Consider the following 18,708-nt stretch of genomic DNA (forward strand, 5'->3'; position numbering starts at 1 on the left):
GACCTTGTGGGGACATTTTGTCGGTCCCCATGAGGAAAACAGCTTATAAATCATACTAAATTATGTTTTTTGAAAATGTAAAAATGCAGAAAGTTTTCTGTGAGGGTTAGGTTTAGGGGTAGGGTTAGGTTTAGGGTATAGAATATAAAGTTTGTACAGTATAAAAACCATTATGTCTATGGAAAGTCCCCATAAAACATGGAAACACAACATGTGTGTGTGTGTGTGTGTGTGTGTTTTCCTGTATCTGGGTGTGAACTGTTGAACTATAACCTATAGGTAGTTGTCGCTTCTTGTGCAACCTCTGAAATGGTGGAGATACATTTGTAGTGTACACTACATTATATTATATAATATACACTCACCTAAAGGATTATTAGGAACACCTGTTCAATTTCTCATTAATGCAATTATCTAATCAACCAATCACATGGCAGTTGCTTCAATGCATTTAGGGGTGTGGTCCTGGTCAAGACAATCTCCTGAACTCCAAACTGAATGTCAGAATGGGAAAGAAAGGTGATTTAAGCAATTTTGAGCGTGGTTGTTGGTGCCAGACGGGCCGGTCTGAGTATTTCACAATCTGCTCAGTTACTGGGATTTTCACGCACAACCATTTCTAGGGTTGACAAAGAATGGTGTGAAAAGGGAAAAACATCCAGTATGCGGCAGTCCTGTGGGCGAAAATGCCTTGTTGATGCTAGAGGTCAGAGGAGAATGGGCCGGCTGATTCAAGCTGATAGAAGAGCAACTTTGCCTGAAATAACCACTCATTACAACCGAGGTATGCAGCAAAGCATTTGTGAAGGCACAACCTTGAGGCGGATGGGCTACAACAGCAGAAGACCCCACCGGGTACCACTCATCTCCACTACAAATAGGAAAAAGAGGCTACAATTTGCAAGAGCTCACCAAAATTGGACAGTTGAAGACTGGAAAAATGTTGCCTGGTCTGATGAGTCTCGATTTCTGTTGAGACATTCAGATGGTAGAGTCAGAATTTGGCGTAAACAGAATGAAAACATGGATCCATCATGCCTTGTTACCACTGTGCAAGCTGGTGGTGGTGGTGTAATGGTGTGGGGGATGTTTTCTTGGCACACTTTAGGCCCCTTAGTGCCAATTGGGCATCGCTTAAATGCCACGGCCTACCTGAGCATTGTTTCTGACCATGTCCATCCCTTTATGGCCACCATGTACCCATCCTCTGATGGCTACTTCCAGCAGGATAATGCACCATGTCACAAAGCTCGAATCATTTCAAATTGGTTTCTTGAACATGACAATGAGTTCACTGTACTAAAATGGCCCCCACAGTCACCAGATCTCAACCCAATAGAGCATCTTTGGGATGTGGTGGAACGGGAGCTTCGTGCCCTGGATGTGCATCCCACAAATCTCCATCAACTGCAAGATGCTATCGTATCAATATGGGCCAACATTTCTAAAGAATGCTTTCAGCACCTTGTTGAATCAATGCCACGTAGAATTAAGGCAGTTCTGAAGGCGAAAGGGGGTCAAACACAGTATTAGTATGGTGTTCCTAATAATCCTTTAGGTGAGTGTACTATATTAGTGTGTATCCTCTGAAATGGACTTGCGTTCTCACCACTAACTGTTATTGACAGAAAAATATTTCCATTATCAGTTCAGTTGACTCAACTGTTGGTTGATACAACACCTGTACTGCAATGCATACATACAATAAAGAATAGCGTTTTTCCAGTCCCTAAATCCATCCCTCTGGAATGTGGTGTTTGACCCTTTCTGACTGTTGAACAGTATACACACACAACAATATGCTGCATCCTCAGATGGAGAGTACCGTAGCCAGGGGTATTTATTTTCCCACTCCACACTATACTTCAACCTTCACTTTTCCCAAATTGCCTTTGGGGATATATATACTGGTCCCTGCTCCATTTGTTTTGAAGGATGCACTGCCTCTCCTCATCAGAGTAGTGGCTTCTGCATTTATATATTGCAGGGTCATTGGCTGCAAAGCTTGAAACGTCTGACACAGTGAGTGTCACATCTTGACTGTCTTGGGAGGGCCCTTCATCTATTATTTCCCTCTTTTCTCCTTCTAACTCTTTCTCCTCCTCAACTGCCTGAATTCTCTCTCCTGTCTCCTACATTAACATTTACGCATTTGGCAGACACTTTTATCAAAAGCGACTTACAGAGCACTTATTACAGGGACAATCCCCCCGGAGCAACCTGGAGTTTATTGCCTTGCTAAAGGACACAATGGTGGTGGCTGTGGGGATCGAACCAGATCGACCTTCTGATTACCAGTTTACCAGTTATGTGCTTTAGACCACTACACCACCACCTATTATTATTATAATACTGGCAATAACTGACCATAATATCATTAAACAATAGGCTATGTTTGGGCCATGCTTATTAAAAGGATAATATCCATCACTTCACAATTATCCATATAATATTTAGCTTAATTGTCAGTGCAGATTAGCTATATAGCTGCAACTCCACTGGATTTCAGCATTTCAGTAGGATATAGGTTTGAATCTCATTGGTAGCCCTATTGTATCTCATATTGTAGGCTATTTGCTGCATAACCATTAACTTCTTCACCTTCCCTCCTTCTCTTTGTCTGCTCATCTTCTGCTGGCTTTCCAAACGATAATTTAGTTTGTTGCAGCTTTTCATTTTTGGTCATTTGAATGAAAATCACAGGGATAAATTAACATGGCGTCAAGTTTATTTTGAACAATGGATTTGTGGGTATAGAAGTTTATGTGAGCTGTGCGAGACACTGCGTTGCGTTCTTTAATTGGTTTAGAAAACACTCTATAGAAATGTTTAGAAATACAGCCGACTACTTTCGTTTTGACATGACAGCGGTATCTGCAAGTATGTGTCACGTGACGGTCCGTTGATGCAAGGATAATTGTCTCGTCGGTTATTTTCACTTCACAATGAAACGACACTTCAAGAAAAAAATACCGAGGACATGACCTCGGTGTCCTAAATGGTAGTTACGGCCATGAGTGTACATAAATGTCAGTGGGTCACAGGCAAAATTATGGGCGTCTATAAACGGGGCCCTTCCTTAGTATAAACCCTTTCCTTGCCTTTCAGTCGCTCTCAATTGTCGGTGAGGCCGGCGGGGCGGATCCCATAGTAAATTGAAAAATAAAATAGAAAGCAACATAATCAACGCTTCGAATTATTTACCACCTAACTGATTATTTTTTTTCCCCCTTGTGGATATATTGCGCATAAAGGTGAGCACGTGTACTTCATCCAAATCACTAATGTCAGTGTTGAATTGTCTGGATTCGGTGATTAAATGGACTGTTTCTGCCTGTAATGCGGACAATGTGTTTTCCATGACAATTTTCTGCTCTTCTCATCTGTGGAAAAACATTTAATCTTCTAATGTGTAGAGGTTGTAAATATAATGCTTTTAGCTGGCAATGACGGAGCAGTACTGCTGTGAATTATCAGGCAAAATCTAGACTATGAAGTTGGTCATAAAGTGTAATTGCAGGAATAGAAATCTGTCATTTCTTTTTCCCAAAACAAACAAACATTTGGACACCTATAATTTATTTTGTTACCAACTAAAATTGAGTAACCAGTAGGTCGACAGAAAGGTTCTTTTGATTTCTCGCCAAATCTCTCGCCCAAACGGCAAATTGTCGCTTCTGAAATCTGATATGATCGAATATGAAACCATCTTCTTTCAAAGCTCCAGTCGTGTCACAAGCAACCTACGTTACACATGTTCTGGTCCGAGTTGTGGTGATCTTCTCACTGCCATTCAGACAGTCTTTTCAGCATTTTCATATGGACCCTTAACGTAATTTTGGACTGAGCACTGTTGACCTCAAATGGCCGTATCTTTGTGTGACAACGCAGTACTGATTTTAAGACGTTATCTTACCACTACTGTGTTATTATTTACTATAAATCCTGTTATTGACCCTTGATCAGATGCCTTCGGCAACAATTTGCACCAGGACTGTGAAGTCTGCCAGCCCGGACTTGGGATCCGCTCCCGGATCAATGAACCAAATCACAGCCTGCAACCAGCTGACTGGAACCCAATCGGAAGCCATGAAGCAGGTGCTGGTGGTTCTTGAAAAGAAAGTCCGCAATATGGAGAAGAAAAAGGTACCAATTCGTCTTTTCTAGATTGTACTACTATTTATAAACATAATAGCTGAATTGGTATCACCTAACATTGCCACATGAATGGACAGTTAAAGTACATTGTAACTGTCCTAAGAGGTCCAAATGTCCCAAGTAACTATTCCACTTATTCAGATATTTTTTTTTTTATATTCAATCATTGCTCATGCAACTCTCCAATAATGGTACATCTTCGCAACATGACAGATTCTGTTATTTGTATAACAGACTGCATTAATACACACCACACACTGACGCAAGTTTTCACATTTAATATGTAATCGACGTAAATGAATGTAGTGTGAACTTTGAACGTATACATCTCGTGTGTAATCGCCAACTTTTCACTAGAGAAAATCCTCTCGAAACGCTGCCAGCAAGGCCAGCTATAAAAAAAAAAAACCGCGACACTATGATTTTGTTTGAGACCTTTTGAACGGAACGTATTTGAATGAACTACCATTTAACGTCTACTTTAAATCGTTTATAAAATAAAATTTGAGTCACTGATGTTCTGTGTCAAACACCGATGCTAACCGGTTAGCATTCCGTTTCAACACAAGCTAACCCATGATGTATTTGAGCTAACCGGAAAACCTTTGAAGTTATTTCAGTTCTCTCGACAATTTTGTTTGCATATTTCTTGTTTACATATGCTAGTAGCTCGTTGTGACACGATATGAATTCCACGTTATTCCTTAAAGCCTTTTGTCAGTTACTGTTATCACGAAGAGCTTCACGCGCACATTTAGATGAAACAAACATGGCGACTTAAAAGAGGCTTGGCAGGGTAAAAACGGGGATATTGCCGGTGTTGTGTCGAAGTTCGTTTCCCCATTTATTGTTTCCCTTAGTGCCGTTAAATATTGAGTGAACAGTCTGTTCCTCCTGTTTAATATTTAACGGCAGTACGGGGAACACTAACCGGGGAAACATAGGGGTTGTGTCGAAGTCTGTTTCCCCTTTGTCCAAGTCGGTTCCCCCCATGATCCTGATGGGTATTATCTGCCTGACAAGATGTGCTACCAAGGTTTTTAATACTTTTCATGCTGTTGTAGCAAATACCGACAGGTTTTAATTAATCCGTCAATATTCCATTTTTTGAATAATTCACGATTTGTTAGAACTTGGTCTCTTTCCAACTGACCCTTGACATAAGATAATCCTCATAATTCAACCACATGCCTTTTTGGAACAAAGTCCTCTGTTTTTTGTTCTTTTATCATAATGAACAGAACATTTGTTCCAACATTGCAAATTGGGTTATGAAGAGACACCCTTTCATATCCCATCTTTTCTCTCAAACAAAATTATGCTGATTTAATGGCTTGGATAGATACTTTAACTCAGAACTGTTCTTGTGGTGACTACATTAGCAGTGTTTTGAGAATGGGAAAGGAGTACATTTAAACTGTCAAATTACTTTGTAATAATCTAGTGCTAATTTTAATTATTCATTTCAATGTATTTACCTTCACTTCATACTTGTATGTCTTCAGAGCAAGCTTGATGAGTACCAGGCAAGGAACAGCAAAGGAGAACGCCTCAACCTGGACCAGCTGGTGGGAAAACTGTCTTTATTTTTTTAATTTAATATTCTATTATATAAATGCCCAAAAATGAAAATTATTATTTACTTACCCTCATACCATTCCAGATGTTTATGAATTTCTTTCTTCTGCTAAACACAAAGATTTTTAGAAGTACATCTAAGCTCTGTTGGTCCATAAAACGCAAGTGAATGGTGACCAGCATTTTAAAGCTCCACAAAGTATATAAAGGCAGCATAAATTTAATCATTACGATGCAGTGGTTTGTTGTAAATTATACGATTGGTATGGGTGAGAAACAGATAAATGTTGAAGTCTCTTTTTTTTTTTTGTTTTTACTATAAATTTTCACTTTTACTAGCACTCATAAGCACTCTTGCCTCAGAGTTCTTTTGTTTTTGGTGATTCACATTCTTTGTGCATTCTTCTGCAGAACACAAACACGTATTTTTGGAAGAATATATCCACTCTGTAGGTCCATGCAATGCAAGTGAATGTTGAACAGAACATTTGAAGCTCCAAAAATCACACAAAGGTAGCATAAAATTAATCCATACAACTCCAATGGTTAAATGCGTATGTCTTCTAAAGTAATATCATTGGTGTGGGTGTCCTTTTTGCTACAAATCTCAGTTTTCACTTCCATACTGGAATGGCATGAGGGTCAGTAAATCATGAGAGCATGAACTATTCCTTTATTATTCTTCAGTATTATTATAATTTTTTGACTATCTAGCGATCTGTCTATATTTCAAGACAAAATTGAAATGGCTTATACTATTATAATGGTGTTGAGTTGCTAGACAAAATGCTAATGGTATTTTACTGTTTAGAACTGGTTACCTTTTTCCCTCTAAAATATCTCCCATTACATAATCAATTTAGGAAGCCCTGTCTAAGTTCCAGGAAGTAACCAATAATCTTGAGTTTGCACGAGAGCTGCAGAAGAGCTTTTTGGCTTTGGGTCAAGAAGTGAGTATATGAAAATTGGATTTGCTATTTTCTTGCTTGAGGTGCCACATTTATATATGCATGTTATATTGTTGAGAACATTGTAGAGTTCCAAAGCTGAGTTTTGACATGAGTGTGAGGTAGGGCTGCACAATTAATCGAAAAACAAATCGCGATTACTGCTGCCACGATCATGTAATCATGAAAACTGAGAGTGTTCAATTTAAGTCTGCTCCTGTTGCGTCAATGGTTTCTATTTACTACATGTTTTCGCAGCAGTTAAGTATTCTTACCAATCGCTTAACATGTCCGATGAGCAATGAAGCGGCAATGGCCAATCAGAGCTGCTTCGATTAGTCCTCCAGCCTATCAGTACAGACAACTGATCCTAATGCACAAGTTTTAAACAGTCTGAATGCCCAGATGCTTGCTTTTATGTTCTTGCTCTGTTCGCGCAGCACACGAAAATGAATACTGAAGTAACATCACCTGACACTTGAAAAGAAGCTGTAGAACAAGAGTGAAAAGGACTTCGTAAATATTTTGGAATCATTGCATATTGCACCGGTCGCTTTGAACGTTGATGTTAAATACACTGCAAATGAGCATTGTGTGAAAACTAAAACAATCCTGTTCTAATTAAGGCAAGACACGGTGTAAATAATGTATTTATTATGCTGATTAGACAGCTTTGTTTTTAATGAGGGGATTCGCGAGAGTGCAGATCTTTGTGCGGATTGAGCGTCACTGAGCGTGGTTCGAAATGCAGGTCTCAAACAGTGTTAAACTGCAGTGAGTGACAGCAGTAATTGTAAAGGGAGACTTTGTCACGTTGCTCGATTTCTGTGTACAATTTATTAAAAATTTAATAAACAGTTTTTTGTCACGTTATTAAGTAGGCCAATGTGAATTTGATTTTTTCAAAATAGCAATAAAATAATTCAGCTTAACTGTTCTAAGTGTGTTTTGGAGGTGTAGCAAACATAAATAATATGGCATGAATAGCATATTTCAGGAATCACCGCCATTGTTATTGCGTCTGATCTTATAAGACCCATTTGCCACGCAGCTGGTATTGGTAGATTTAACATTTTCGCAAATCACAAACTCTGATCGCAAATTACTTTTTAATTTCCAAAGTGCAACCACTGAGGCCGAAAATTATCTAACGATGATCTTGCATGAACAAGATCACCATTAAAGATCTAACGGGATGAATGGTCCCCTGACTAGCCACCTAAGGGCTTACTGAACACAGAAACTTGGTTGATTTAAATCAGCTGTTAATAAGTTTGAATATTGATTATGACATTTACTGTACGTGGACTAATAATTGAAGCAGTATTTTGGCAATAATTCAATTTATTCTATACCATAGATATCAGTTTACAATAATTTTAATTTGTCTTACCTTAACAAACATTATTACAATATAAAAGACAATATCATGCTTAAAAGAAACTGGAGCGCAGCTCATATCCACCATTAAAATCTGCTATTCTGAAGAACCACACGTTTGCTTGCTTTGTGACATGAACATTTTTAATCGACATTAATAATCACGATTGCAATAATCGACAATTATGATTTTTGCTATAATCGTGCAGCCCTAGTGTGAGGTGCCTGTAGGATCAGTGTGATGGGAATTTTTGCATTGGACAGATCCAAAAGACTGTTAAGAAAGCAGCGCGACGGGAACAGCTCCAGCGAGAAGAGGTGGAGCAGAAAAGGCTAAAGAGGGTTCTGAAGCTGCAGTTCCTCCTTTACCGACTTGGAGATGAGAATGTGCGGCAGGAGCTATTGCAAGGAGCCAAAAGTCCCTCACTGCTGACTGAGAGTGACCTTACTGCCCTGGATGAGTTTAACAAGCTGGTGGGGCCTGAATATGACCAAACCATCAGGTAAAGTAGGCTACGCTGATGCATATTAACTGCTTCAGTGTTTGTGGAAGTGGGCAATTTTTATGGTGTTAATTTACTTTGCTTTTAACATAAGTGTCAGTGTTTTCAAACTGTAACCTGAAGCATGGCACCGTGTTTCCCAACCTTTTTTCTTCCACGGAACACTTTTTATGACAAATTAAACGGCACACACATAGGCTAACCATCGTTAATATTTTTCCTTTTCAAGAACTTGTCCATGTTTTCTGTCTGTCTTAGTAGAGTGTTTACTTGTAATGGTTGAAATGTGGCTATGCAAAAAAACAAAAAACAAGTCCCATACAGTGCTTGCATTAGACTTTCTCATCATCCATCATTTTGACAGACAGGGTTGTAAAAATTCCATCATAATCTATTACTCGTCATTTTAATAATACATTTAATAGCTTTTATTTTCATTCACATATTAATTTTTAATCATGAACTTAAAGGACGTGCATATAGCAGATTATGCTATTTATTTATTTATGAAGAGGAATAGATGAACAACAGAGACGCCACACGAAGCAGATTAATGTTTTTTTCCCCGGAGTGACAGCGGAGGCCACTAAAACACGACATATGAACAACGCAATATTACAAAAAACAAATATGATTAAAATATGAACAAAACACGTAAAAACTGAACTGAACAGAACTCAATCGACAACTCAAACCTTCCTTCTGGTCCGCATCTGCTTAAACTGTGTGCTCACCTGTGTGGAATCAAACGCATCAAGGGAGAATGAGGCAATTGTCATTAGATTTTGCATCTTTGCCTCGGACAGACGACTTCTCGTGTTAGTTCATTTGGTTCTAGGTGGTATTTGGGAGGCCAGCAGGGGGTGCTCACCCTACGGTTTGTGTGGGTCCTAATGCCCCAGTATAGTGACGGGGACACTATACTGTAAAAAAAGCACTGTCTTCGGATGGGACTCCAAACCGAGGTCCTGACTCTCTGTGGTCATTAAAAATCCCTAGGGCACTTTCTCGTAAAGAGTAGGGGTTTAACCCCGGTGTCCTAGCCAAATTCCCCCATTGGCCCCTATCTATCATGGCCTCCTAATAATCTCCATCCCTGAATTGGCTACATCACTCTACCATCTCCTCTCCACCAATAGCTGGTGTGTGGTGGGCGTTCTGGCGCACTATGGCTGCCGTCGCATCATCCAGGTGGATGCTGCACACTGGTGGTGGTTGAGGAGATTCCCCCTATACTATGTAAAGCGCTTTGAGTTTGAGAAAAGCGCTATATAAATGTTTGTTGTTGTTGTTGTTGTTGTTCTGGAGGCTGAACCCTACGTCAAGCACCGCATTGCCCTCCACATGTCAAGAGTTTCAGAAAGCATCACAGAGGGGCAATTTTATGAGTTTGCCACGTAAAAAAGCAGGAGGTATGCACAATAAACTTTGAAAACATGTATGTGTACATGTACAAAACATGTACATTGCTTTTATAGCAGAAAGTATTAAAAGGACTCGTTTAGGTTTATGCATTTTCTTTGTGAATTTAAATTATTTCAATAACTGGGGTCTCTGATATTCGTAAACGATAAGGTCATATTTAATAAAAAAAAAATTTATTTAAAAGAAATTAGATATTCAATGTCTCCACAAATTTGGACACTTAAGACCCTTAATGTGTATAAATATCAGTCACTTTTGCACATTAATCATTGCTCTTCACAATCACAAAAGTGATTATGGTTTCAAATCAGTGAATTTCTCAGAAAGGTGAGGAGTTTGAATCCCTGAAATGTTTTTCTTTTTTTCTTCATGCATTTATTTATTTTGTGGAATTTTGTAATTTTCCACGCCACACCTAACAATCTTTCACGGCACACTAGTGTGCCGCAGGCACAGTGGTTGGGAAACACTGGCCTAGCAGATGGTTTCATGATATTGGTATTAGCATTCATTTGGATCTCCATCAAAATAAATTTGAGAGAAGTTGTGGTCTCAACATTGATCGTGCATGCTTTTTAAATTTACCAAACCTGCATTCATTTTTGGGTGAACTAACTCCTTTAATTGATTTTGGATTTGTACGGTGTATTCATGAAGGAATGCTCTTCTCTCACACAGGTTGACTGACCAGTATCAGGAAGCATCACAGCACTTATGGGAACTCTTGGAGGGGAAGGACAAGCCTGTAGCAGGAACAACATGTATGTCAATTGACTTAGAGAGTCTGACAGTTCATGAAAACTACTATACATGAGGATGTTTAAAATGTTTTAATGAAAGGGTTCTAGATAGAAATCGTAATAGAATTCTTGACGTAGACATGTCAGTGACTGACAACTCCATCAGTGATATCTGACAAATGCCTGAGATGGGATCAGCTTTTTGCTGGTGTTAAAAGTATGCTGTTGTTCAATCATCTTTTTCAAAATGTTAACGAGTGTCTTCGGGTTCCAATTGCAAGTCTGATACATTTATATTTATGCATTTGGCAGACGCTTTTATCCAAAGCGACTTACAGTGCTCTTATTACAGGGACAATCCCCCCGGAGCAACCTAGAATTAAGTGCCTTGCTCAAGGGCACAATGGTGGTGGTCTTGGGGTTCGAACCAGCGACCTTCTGATTAACAGCCCTGCGCTTTAGCCACTATGCCACCACCACTCAATTTTGGAAATTATATAATTAGAAATGTACGCATGCATTGTTGTAAGTTTCCAAAAGCATTGTGTTGATTTAGAATGTTGCATGTAGGTTGGGGGTGTTTGAAGGCAATCGTGTTTAATTTTAGAAAGGTTTTACCTCATGATATTGATATGGGAAAGGTTGGCATACACTGTGATGTTCTGCTATGAGGCTAAATGGTGGAGGCCTTTCCTGACTCAGCAGTGGGTGGAGTGGCAAGATCCATGTACTCTGCCTTCCAAATCTGAATTGTTCTTGCAGCTGTGGGTTGGGTGACTCTCCAAGGAGACACTGCCTTGGATAGTTAAAAAAAAAAAAAAATCACTCTTGATGATAATAAATATGTATTGATGAAGATCTTTTTAAATGCGTTTATGAAATGTATTTAGATCCTCATCAAAATTTTGGTTTGCTAAAATATTTTGAAATTATAATTGGCGCGTGCTTGCCTTCTGTTATCCTTTTTGAGTGATGACGTGAATGCTTTGAAATGATTTGTCAAAACGGACAGTTTTAAGTGACCGTACCTTAGCTCCCAGCATTCAGTGCTTTCCTCCCATGGTATTCAGCCGGGGATCAAGTGGCTCATGGCATATAAATACATCTATTGGCTATTCACCAGCTGGGCTGTTATATGGTGGATGGTAGCTGCTAGCTAAATTATAGTTAACCACACACAAATAAGTTTAGAATTTTTTTTATTTTTTTTCTCTCTGTCTCTGGCAGAACTAAACACTAGCCAGTTTTGGAACCTAAAACCTGCAAATGAGAATTATGAAGAGATGGTGTTATAATCTTGGATAACTTAGTAGACCGGTCATTAGAAGTCTAATTGGATTTCTTGCCTCATCTCCCAGATAAAGCACTGAATGAGACATTGGAGCGGGTTCTGCAGAGTGGCTACTTTGATAGAGTGCCATCTCATCAAAATGGAGTTTGTGCAGAAGTGTCTGAAGTCGAATCCGCAGTTGAAGTGTCTGAAGCGGAGGAGCACCCTGCAGACACTGGTATAATGTGTTCCCTCTCATTTCATATTACATATGTGATTTTGTATTATTCTGAAACTGTAATCAACTGATTGTTTTGTCTCCTAACAGAGGTTGAAATTATGGAAGAGTACGCAGAACCCATTGCGATTGAGTCAACAGAGGTGAGACATGTTTTAAATGTGTTAAATATGGACCTTGCGAAATGCAGGCTTAAAAAGGGGTCACAAGGACTCAAGTTTTGAAAATTAACTCAAAAATGAGTTAATTCTACTATAAAAAAAAAATGACTTTCTGTCAGCTGTCCAAAAATAGTCATTTCAATTAAGGAAGAATAACTCATTCTAAACTTGGGTTACCAGAAACTTTGCTTGTACAGATTCATTCTAAGGGTCAGAGAGATAATGGTGGCGCAAAAACTTTAACATCATAAATGGGACCTCAGGAACAAAATAACAAATAATGTCATGACCATAATAAGCACACCCAAGTTCGGTTTCCTCAACTTTACCCATCTTATTCTTTTGTTTTAAGTTGGATTATTTTCTTCAGTTTGTAAATAGGCAGTTAATTTCAGAGAGCCCCATCAAGAGTGGATACAAGGAGCAAGAAGAGGAATGGATTGCTGAAACGGAGGTAACCAACTCTATAAACCATCTGAGGTTTACTTAACCATTTATGTGGCATCAAGTTTCATAATTTGTTAGTATGGATTAGTGTGTAATTGCTTTTTTTCCGCAAAAGCATTGATCAGCTACTTTGGTCTGTGACAGGTGGTTAACTCCATGCAGCAGCCAGTTCTGATGGCTCCCTCTCCTGTTGTCCCAGAGCCCCACCCACTGACCATGGTGACTCCCACACCCCCTTCAGACCCTGTGGTTAGAAAGCAGGTGGTTCAGGATCTCATGGCACAGATGCAAGGACCATACAACTTCATGCAGGTGGGCTTTTTGAAAATGTGTTTAATTTGACAATAGACATATAATATGTTTATACATTTGAAGTGCATTACTCATTCACAGGAATCCATGCTTGATTTTGATGGCCAGTCTCTTGATCCGGCTATTGTTATGGCACAACCTATGAAGCCAGGGGCAAGTATGGATGTCCTTTCAATGGTGGGTCAAACATGTAAGTTCATACTATTCACATGGTCTTTCTTTTTTAAATGTGTTATGGTTTAAGCATTTCAGTAATTGTCCTTAACTGCTGGATTGTTTTTAATTGGATTGATCAAACTATAGCTCACCCAGAATCTCATCTAGTGCTGCCTCCAGCAGTTGCCATTCAACCTGAACCCCCACAAGTAAGTGTAGTTAATTTGTTCTGGATGAAAGTCAGTGGTGAAGAACATCATCTGCTTTCACTGATGGACAACCAATAACATTAGTGTACTGAGCTGGTCTAAAATGAAAGGTGAAATCATTAAAGGGATAGTTCACCCAAAAATTAAAATTTTCATGTACTCACCCACATACTGTTCCAAAACATTGACATTCTTCTGTGGAACACAAAAGGACATGTTAGACAAAATGACAGTCTCAGTCACCATTCATTTTCATTGTGTGGAAAAAAGATGCCATGAAAGTGAATGGTGACTGAGACTGACATCCCTAACATCTTCCCAGCTACATGGGTTTGGAACAACTAGATTGTTATAAAATGATGACAGAACTTTCATTTTTGGTTGTACTATCCCTTTAAATTATTGTTTTATAATGATAATTTATATAGGAATATTTGCACATATATTTTCTCCCCAGATCCCCATGGTCACTCCACCACCCGAAACCTTCTCCACTCCACCACCAATGTACCAGTCCTATCACACAGCTGATACTCAACCACAGACAGACTCCATTGATGCTATTCAGGCAAGATGTCAATCCTCTGTATCACTTTGATTTCAATGAATCCTGCTTGGACGTATTTTTTAATTGCACAATGTTTTGTCATGGTCCAATGTTTCTACAAAGCAGTGCTGACAGCTTTGGTTTATGTGTAGGGTTATCAATGTTACTTAAAAGCTTATTTACGCATGTTAAGTCAAGCATTTGTCTATGAAAACGGCAATCGCATGAATATACACATACTGACTTGTTATATATGTTTGAGTGTGAAACGGTAGTAGCGAGGCTAGTTTTCTGTTTTAGTTTCCGATTAGGATAGGGCAAGCCTTCATGAAATTCATTAATATTAACAGAGTGATGCATTCCAGTGGTTCTGTTCAGTTCTCAATGCATTGTTTGGTTTGTTTTTCAGACCATTGTTGAACACACTTAAATGTGTGTCAAGTATGCAGTGTACATTAGCAGTAGTTTTTAGCATCAAAAGAACTTTGACATTTGTCAAAATGTGAAAATAAACTTTTTGTAAATTTGTGTGTTTTTTGTGTAGGCTTGCATGCCCCTGACAGAGCACTCCCCTTCACAGACGCAGGTGTTCAAGTCCAGCTCTAAACCCCTGCATGGCAGTGGCATCAATGTCAACGCAGCCCCATTCCAGTCCATGCAAGCGGTAATGTGCCTCAATAACCTTTTTCTTTTTTTTTTTTTGCTATGAAAAGCTTCATATGGGGCATACCATGAAAACATCATCTTTAGCTTCTAAACAGAATGGGTGTCATGTTGATTTACAGTGAAAGACTTGTTGAATGTGTTATTAAAAACTTTTTCCATAATTTGTGTCATGGAACATTTAAAACCATTTTCATTTTTCTTCAATCCATTCTTCACAGGTGTTCAACCTCAATGTGCCTGTCCCACCATCTAATGAAACTGACTCAATGAAGCAGGCCAGCCAGTACCAGAATGGCTATAACCAGGGTTATAATAGCCAGTTGCAGCACACTGTGGAGCAAACAGACTTGCCACCGGAGCAGCTCCAGTCTGGTGAGAATCTTCAGAATCCCTCTGTTCATTCTTTAATACTCTCCATATAATCCTGTAAAAAAAAATGATCCTTTCCCATACACCCCCACACAGTTCTTCTTAAATGTATAGTTCACCAGAAAATGTGTTATTTACTCAACCACCCTCATGTTTTCCAGACCTGGATTATTATTTTTCCTTCCAACATAAAAGGGGATTTTAGGCAGAAAGAGAGCCTTCGTCACAATTTACTTTCATTGCATCTTTTTTTCTGTGCATTGGAAGTTTATGATGACTTATGCTTATGACTTAACATTCTGCCCAACATCTCTTTTTGTGGTCCACGGACAACAAAGTCATAGGTTTAGGACAACATTAGTGTGACAATGCATTTTCATTTTTAGGCGAGCTATTTCTGTTAAGGTTGGGGTTTGAATCAGACTTTCAGCTGTGTTCCTTCTGACTTAACAGTGGTTGGTGCCTTCCATTCTCAAGAACAGTCACTCCCAAACTCCACTGGCCACCAGCCCATTTCCCAGCAGCCGAATGGCCAGGGCAACGGGTTCGGCCACCATACTCAGTCATTCAACAGCAGAGCTATGTCTCGTGGTGGCCCTCGAAACTCACGTGGTATGATCAATGGCTACAGAGGACCATCCAATGGTTTCAGAGGTACAAGACAACACTGTGATGTACTTTAGATTTTGTAGTTGTCCCATGGGTTTGAAAGGGAGGATCATTAAAATGGTTAATGGATGAATCATAAGAGATTTCCAATATATTCAAGGGGGATATGATGGTTATCGGCCACCCTTCTCCAACTCTGCAAACCCTGGATATGGACAATCCCAGTTCAGTACTCCACGAGATTATTCCAACAGCAACTACCAACGGGTAAGCCATGAACACAGTACTTGTAGTTGTGTGTTATAATATATATATTTTTGACATGAGTGTTTATGGACGTGACTGTTGGGAGTAATGCTGGCTAGTGAGAATAATAAGCAATTGGGCTGGACGATATACTGCGTGTGTGCGTGCAGTGGCGAGAGAAAGTATGTAAACTCTTTGAATTAGCCAGTTTTCTGCATTAATTGGTTATAAAATGTGATCTCATCTTCATCAGTCACAAGTATAGACAATCAATGTACTTAAGCTAATAAGCCATTCTGTAGAGGATTTACTTCAATGTTTAGGGTTATTGTCCTGCTGAATCACACAACCTCTACTGAGCTTCAGCTGGCACACAGCCACCATGACATTATTCTGTAGGATATCTTGATAAACTTGAATTCATTTTTCCCTCAATGATTGCAAGTGGTCCAGGCCCCGACACAACAAAGCAGCCCCAAATCCTGATGCTCTCTCCACCGCACTTCAATATTGGGATGTTTTCATGTCGGTACTGTATATGGTGCCCTTTTTATGCCATATATGGTGCTGTGTTCTTCCCAAACAATTCAACCTTAAGTTTCATCAGTTCACAAAACATTTTCCCAGTAGCATTGTAGAGTGCCAAGGTGGTCTTTGGCAAACTTCAGGCATGCGGCTTTCTTCATGGTGTCCTAGACACCATGCCTGTTTAATGTTTTCCATATTGTAGACTCGTAAACAGATGTTAACCAGTTTCAATAATTCATTAGCTGTCACTCTAGGGATTTTTATTAAAAAAATGTTTACCTCCATTGAGCATTCTGCGATGTGCCCTTTGAGTGATCTTGGCTGGACGGCCACTTCTAGGGAGAGTAGACACAGTACTAAATCATCTCCTTTTATAGACAATTTGACTAACTGTGGACAGATTAATATCTAAGCTTTTTGAAATTACTTTGTAACTCTAGCATTTTTTTAAAGCAACAATTCTAGGGAATAGGTCTTCTGAGATCTGAGGCATCTAGATCGAGGCATCTAGATCAGCAGATGCTTCTTTGAATAGCAAACTCTAAATGTATGAGTGGTTTTTATGAGTCAAACTAGCTCTAACCCACACCTTTAACCTTGTTTCATTAATTGAAAATTAAAATTAGTTTTTGTTGATATCATTAGCCTAGGGGTCATAATAGCCAAATTAAAAGCACATTAAAATCATGAGATATTCCTTGTGTACTTAAATATCACTAACAAAATTATTGTGAACATTCAGTAGGAAGGAGTCTAGACGTTATGCATGACATCTGTACTATCCCAGTACCTACTCAAAATACTGATGAGAGTTCCGAGATACCTTTTAATGTTCAAAAGAGGTGTTTCTCCTTAATGGTTCTGTTCGCCTTTCTACAGGATGGATACCAACAGAACCATAAACGTGGTGCTGGACAAGGTTCTCGAGGGGCCCCTCGAGGAAATGCTCCAGCCATGCGGTCTTAAGCCTTGTAAACTGACCTTACATCCTGGAACACACTGAACATTGAAATACTGAAGTGCATATCCCAGCTCTTTTGCTCCCTGGAATTGATCATCAATTGATCCCTACACTGACACGTTAAAGAGAAAATAGTTCACTGATTCTTAAAGCAAACTGAAAACTGTGTCAAGATTTTAAAGCTACCCTGTGTTTTTTACAGATTCCTGTAAACTTGAAATATTTCACAAATTTATTTTTTGTACAAAATAAAGCTCAAGTACCTTCCACAGCTGGTCCAATACTGGGAGTTCTCCTTTTGCCCCACTTATTTTTTTCTTTCTTTTTTCACGCATCAACTAATTTGGGTTCTGAAAAGGTTTTTTCTTTTGGTATATTTTAAAGATTTTCTCACACCCTTAATTTGTAAAGTGATGTTGCTTCATGAGTTTCAATAAAGATGTTGAATTACTCTTTGCTGCTGCAGTTCTTCTGCTTCAGTTTTAAGTTCTGCTGCAATAGAATGGTTCTCATCTTAAAGCCATCAGTAACACATTATATTTGCTTTTCTTCTAATGAGTTTGAGGCTTGTGTTTTGATTTTTCATACTTCATGTCTGACCTAAAGTACCTCCCATGAGAAGCAGCTTGTACAGGCTTGTTCTAAAGCTCCATTACATGGAAATAAATTCAGGGGAATTATCTATTTTGATTATCAGACACCTGACAAATGTGCTAATGAAAGGACATTTAAAGTAAATTAAGTGGGGAATTCAAGAAGTGCCCAACTCAATGAAAATGTAACCGGAGAGTATTTTTGTTTTTTAATTCTTCTTTTTCTCGATGTGTGATCACGATTTTATTGTCACTTGTTTAATTACACAATTTTAGGAAGTTGTGAAAAATGTATAGGGAGGAGGATTTCGAAAAATGAATGAATGCCATGAATAAATGAAACAGTTTAATCAATTAACTTCATAACTGCAGTAAACCTAAGCTAAATCAATAATTGGTGTGACCACTGTATGCCTTCAACACAGTATTACATGTTCTAGAGCTGAGAAATATTTCTAAAAAAATTAATTTCTTCAGATTTTTAATTTGTAGGTGAGCTTTCCTTTTAAGATTGACTCCCAGCCTGACCAGCTAAAAAAAAGTTTCCAAAACACTGGTCGACCCCCACAGCAGGGTTTACATTTCTAAATGTCTTGATTCTAATTCATACACTTAACTTAATGGCACAGACCTTTTTTTATATACATTTAAGATCATGATTATTA

At 38.8% G+C, this 18,708-nt stretch overlaps 1 protein-coding gene across 1 annotated transcript; it reads left to right on the forward strand.

The window, feature by feature from the left end:
- Window positions 1–3,110: 3,110 nt before the first annotated feature.
- LOC127623289 (caprin-1-like) lies at window positions 3,111–17,901 on the forward strand. Its single transcript, XM_052097682.1, has 18 exons — window positions 3,111–3,254; window positions 3,967–4,146; window positions 5,664–5,726; window positions 6,600–6,686; window positions 8,328–8,566; window positions 10,670–10,752; window positions 12,090–12,239; window positions 12,330–12,382; window positions 12,771–12,854; window positions 12,992–13,159; window positions 13,241–13,349; window positions 13,463–13,524; window positions 13,982–14,092; window positions 14,616–14,735; window positions 14,956–15,109; window positions 15,560–15,760; window positions 15,876–15,982; window positions 17,369–17,901. Exons 2-18 carry the CDS (start codon window positions 3,967–3,969, stop codon window positions 17,453–17,455), a joined length of 2,058 nt encoding a protein of 685 aa, XP_051953642.1. The 5' UTR covers window positions 3,111–3,254; the 3' UTR covers window positions 17,456–17,901.
- Window positions 17,902–18,708: the final 807 nt, after the last annotated feature.

The sequence above is a fragment of the Xyrauchen texanus genome, chromosome 29 (genome assembly GCF_025860055.1).
Source record: "Xyrauchen texanus isolate HMW12.3.18 chromosome 29, RBS_HiC_50CHRs, whole genome shotgun sequence".
Lineage (NCBI taxonomy): Eukaryota > Metazoa > Chordata > Actinopteri > Cypriniformes > Catostomidae > Xyrauchen > Xyrauchen texanus.

Excerpts from the sequence above, each read along its gene's own strand:
- LOC127623289 (XM_052097682.1), top strand. The coding sequence starts at position 3,967 with ATGCCTTCGGCAACAATTTGCACCAGGACTGTGAAGTCTGCCAGCCCG. Across the intron at positions 5,727-6,599 it reads GCCTCAACCTGGACCAGCTG|GAAGCCCTGTCTAAGTTCCA; the intron begins GTGGGAAAACTG and ends TAATCAATTTAG. Across the intron at positions 13,160-13,240 it reads GACCATACAACTTCATGCAG|GAATCCATGCTTGATTTTGA; the intron begins GTGGGCTTTTTG and ends ACTCATTCACAG.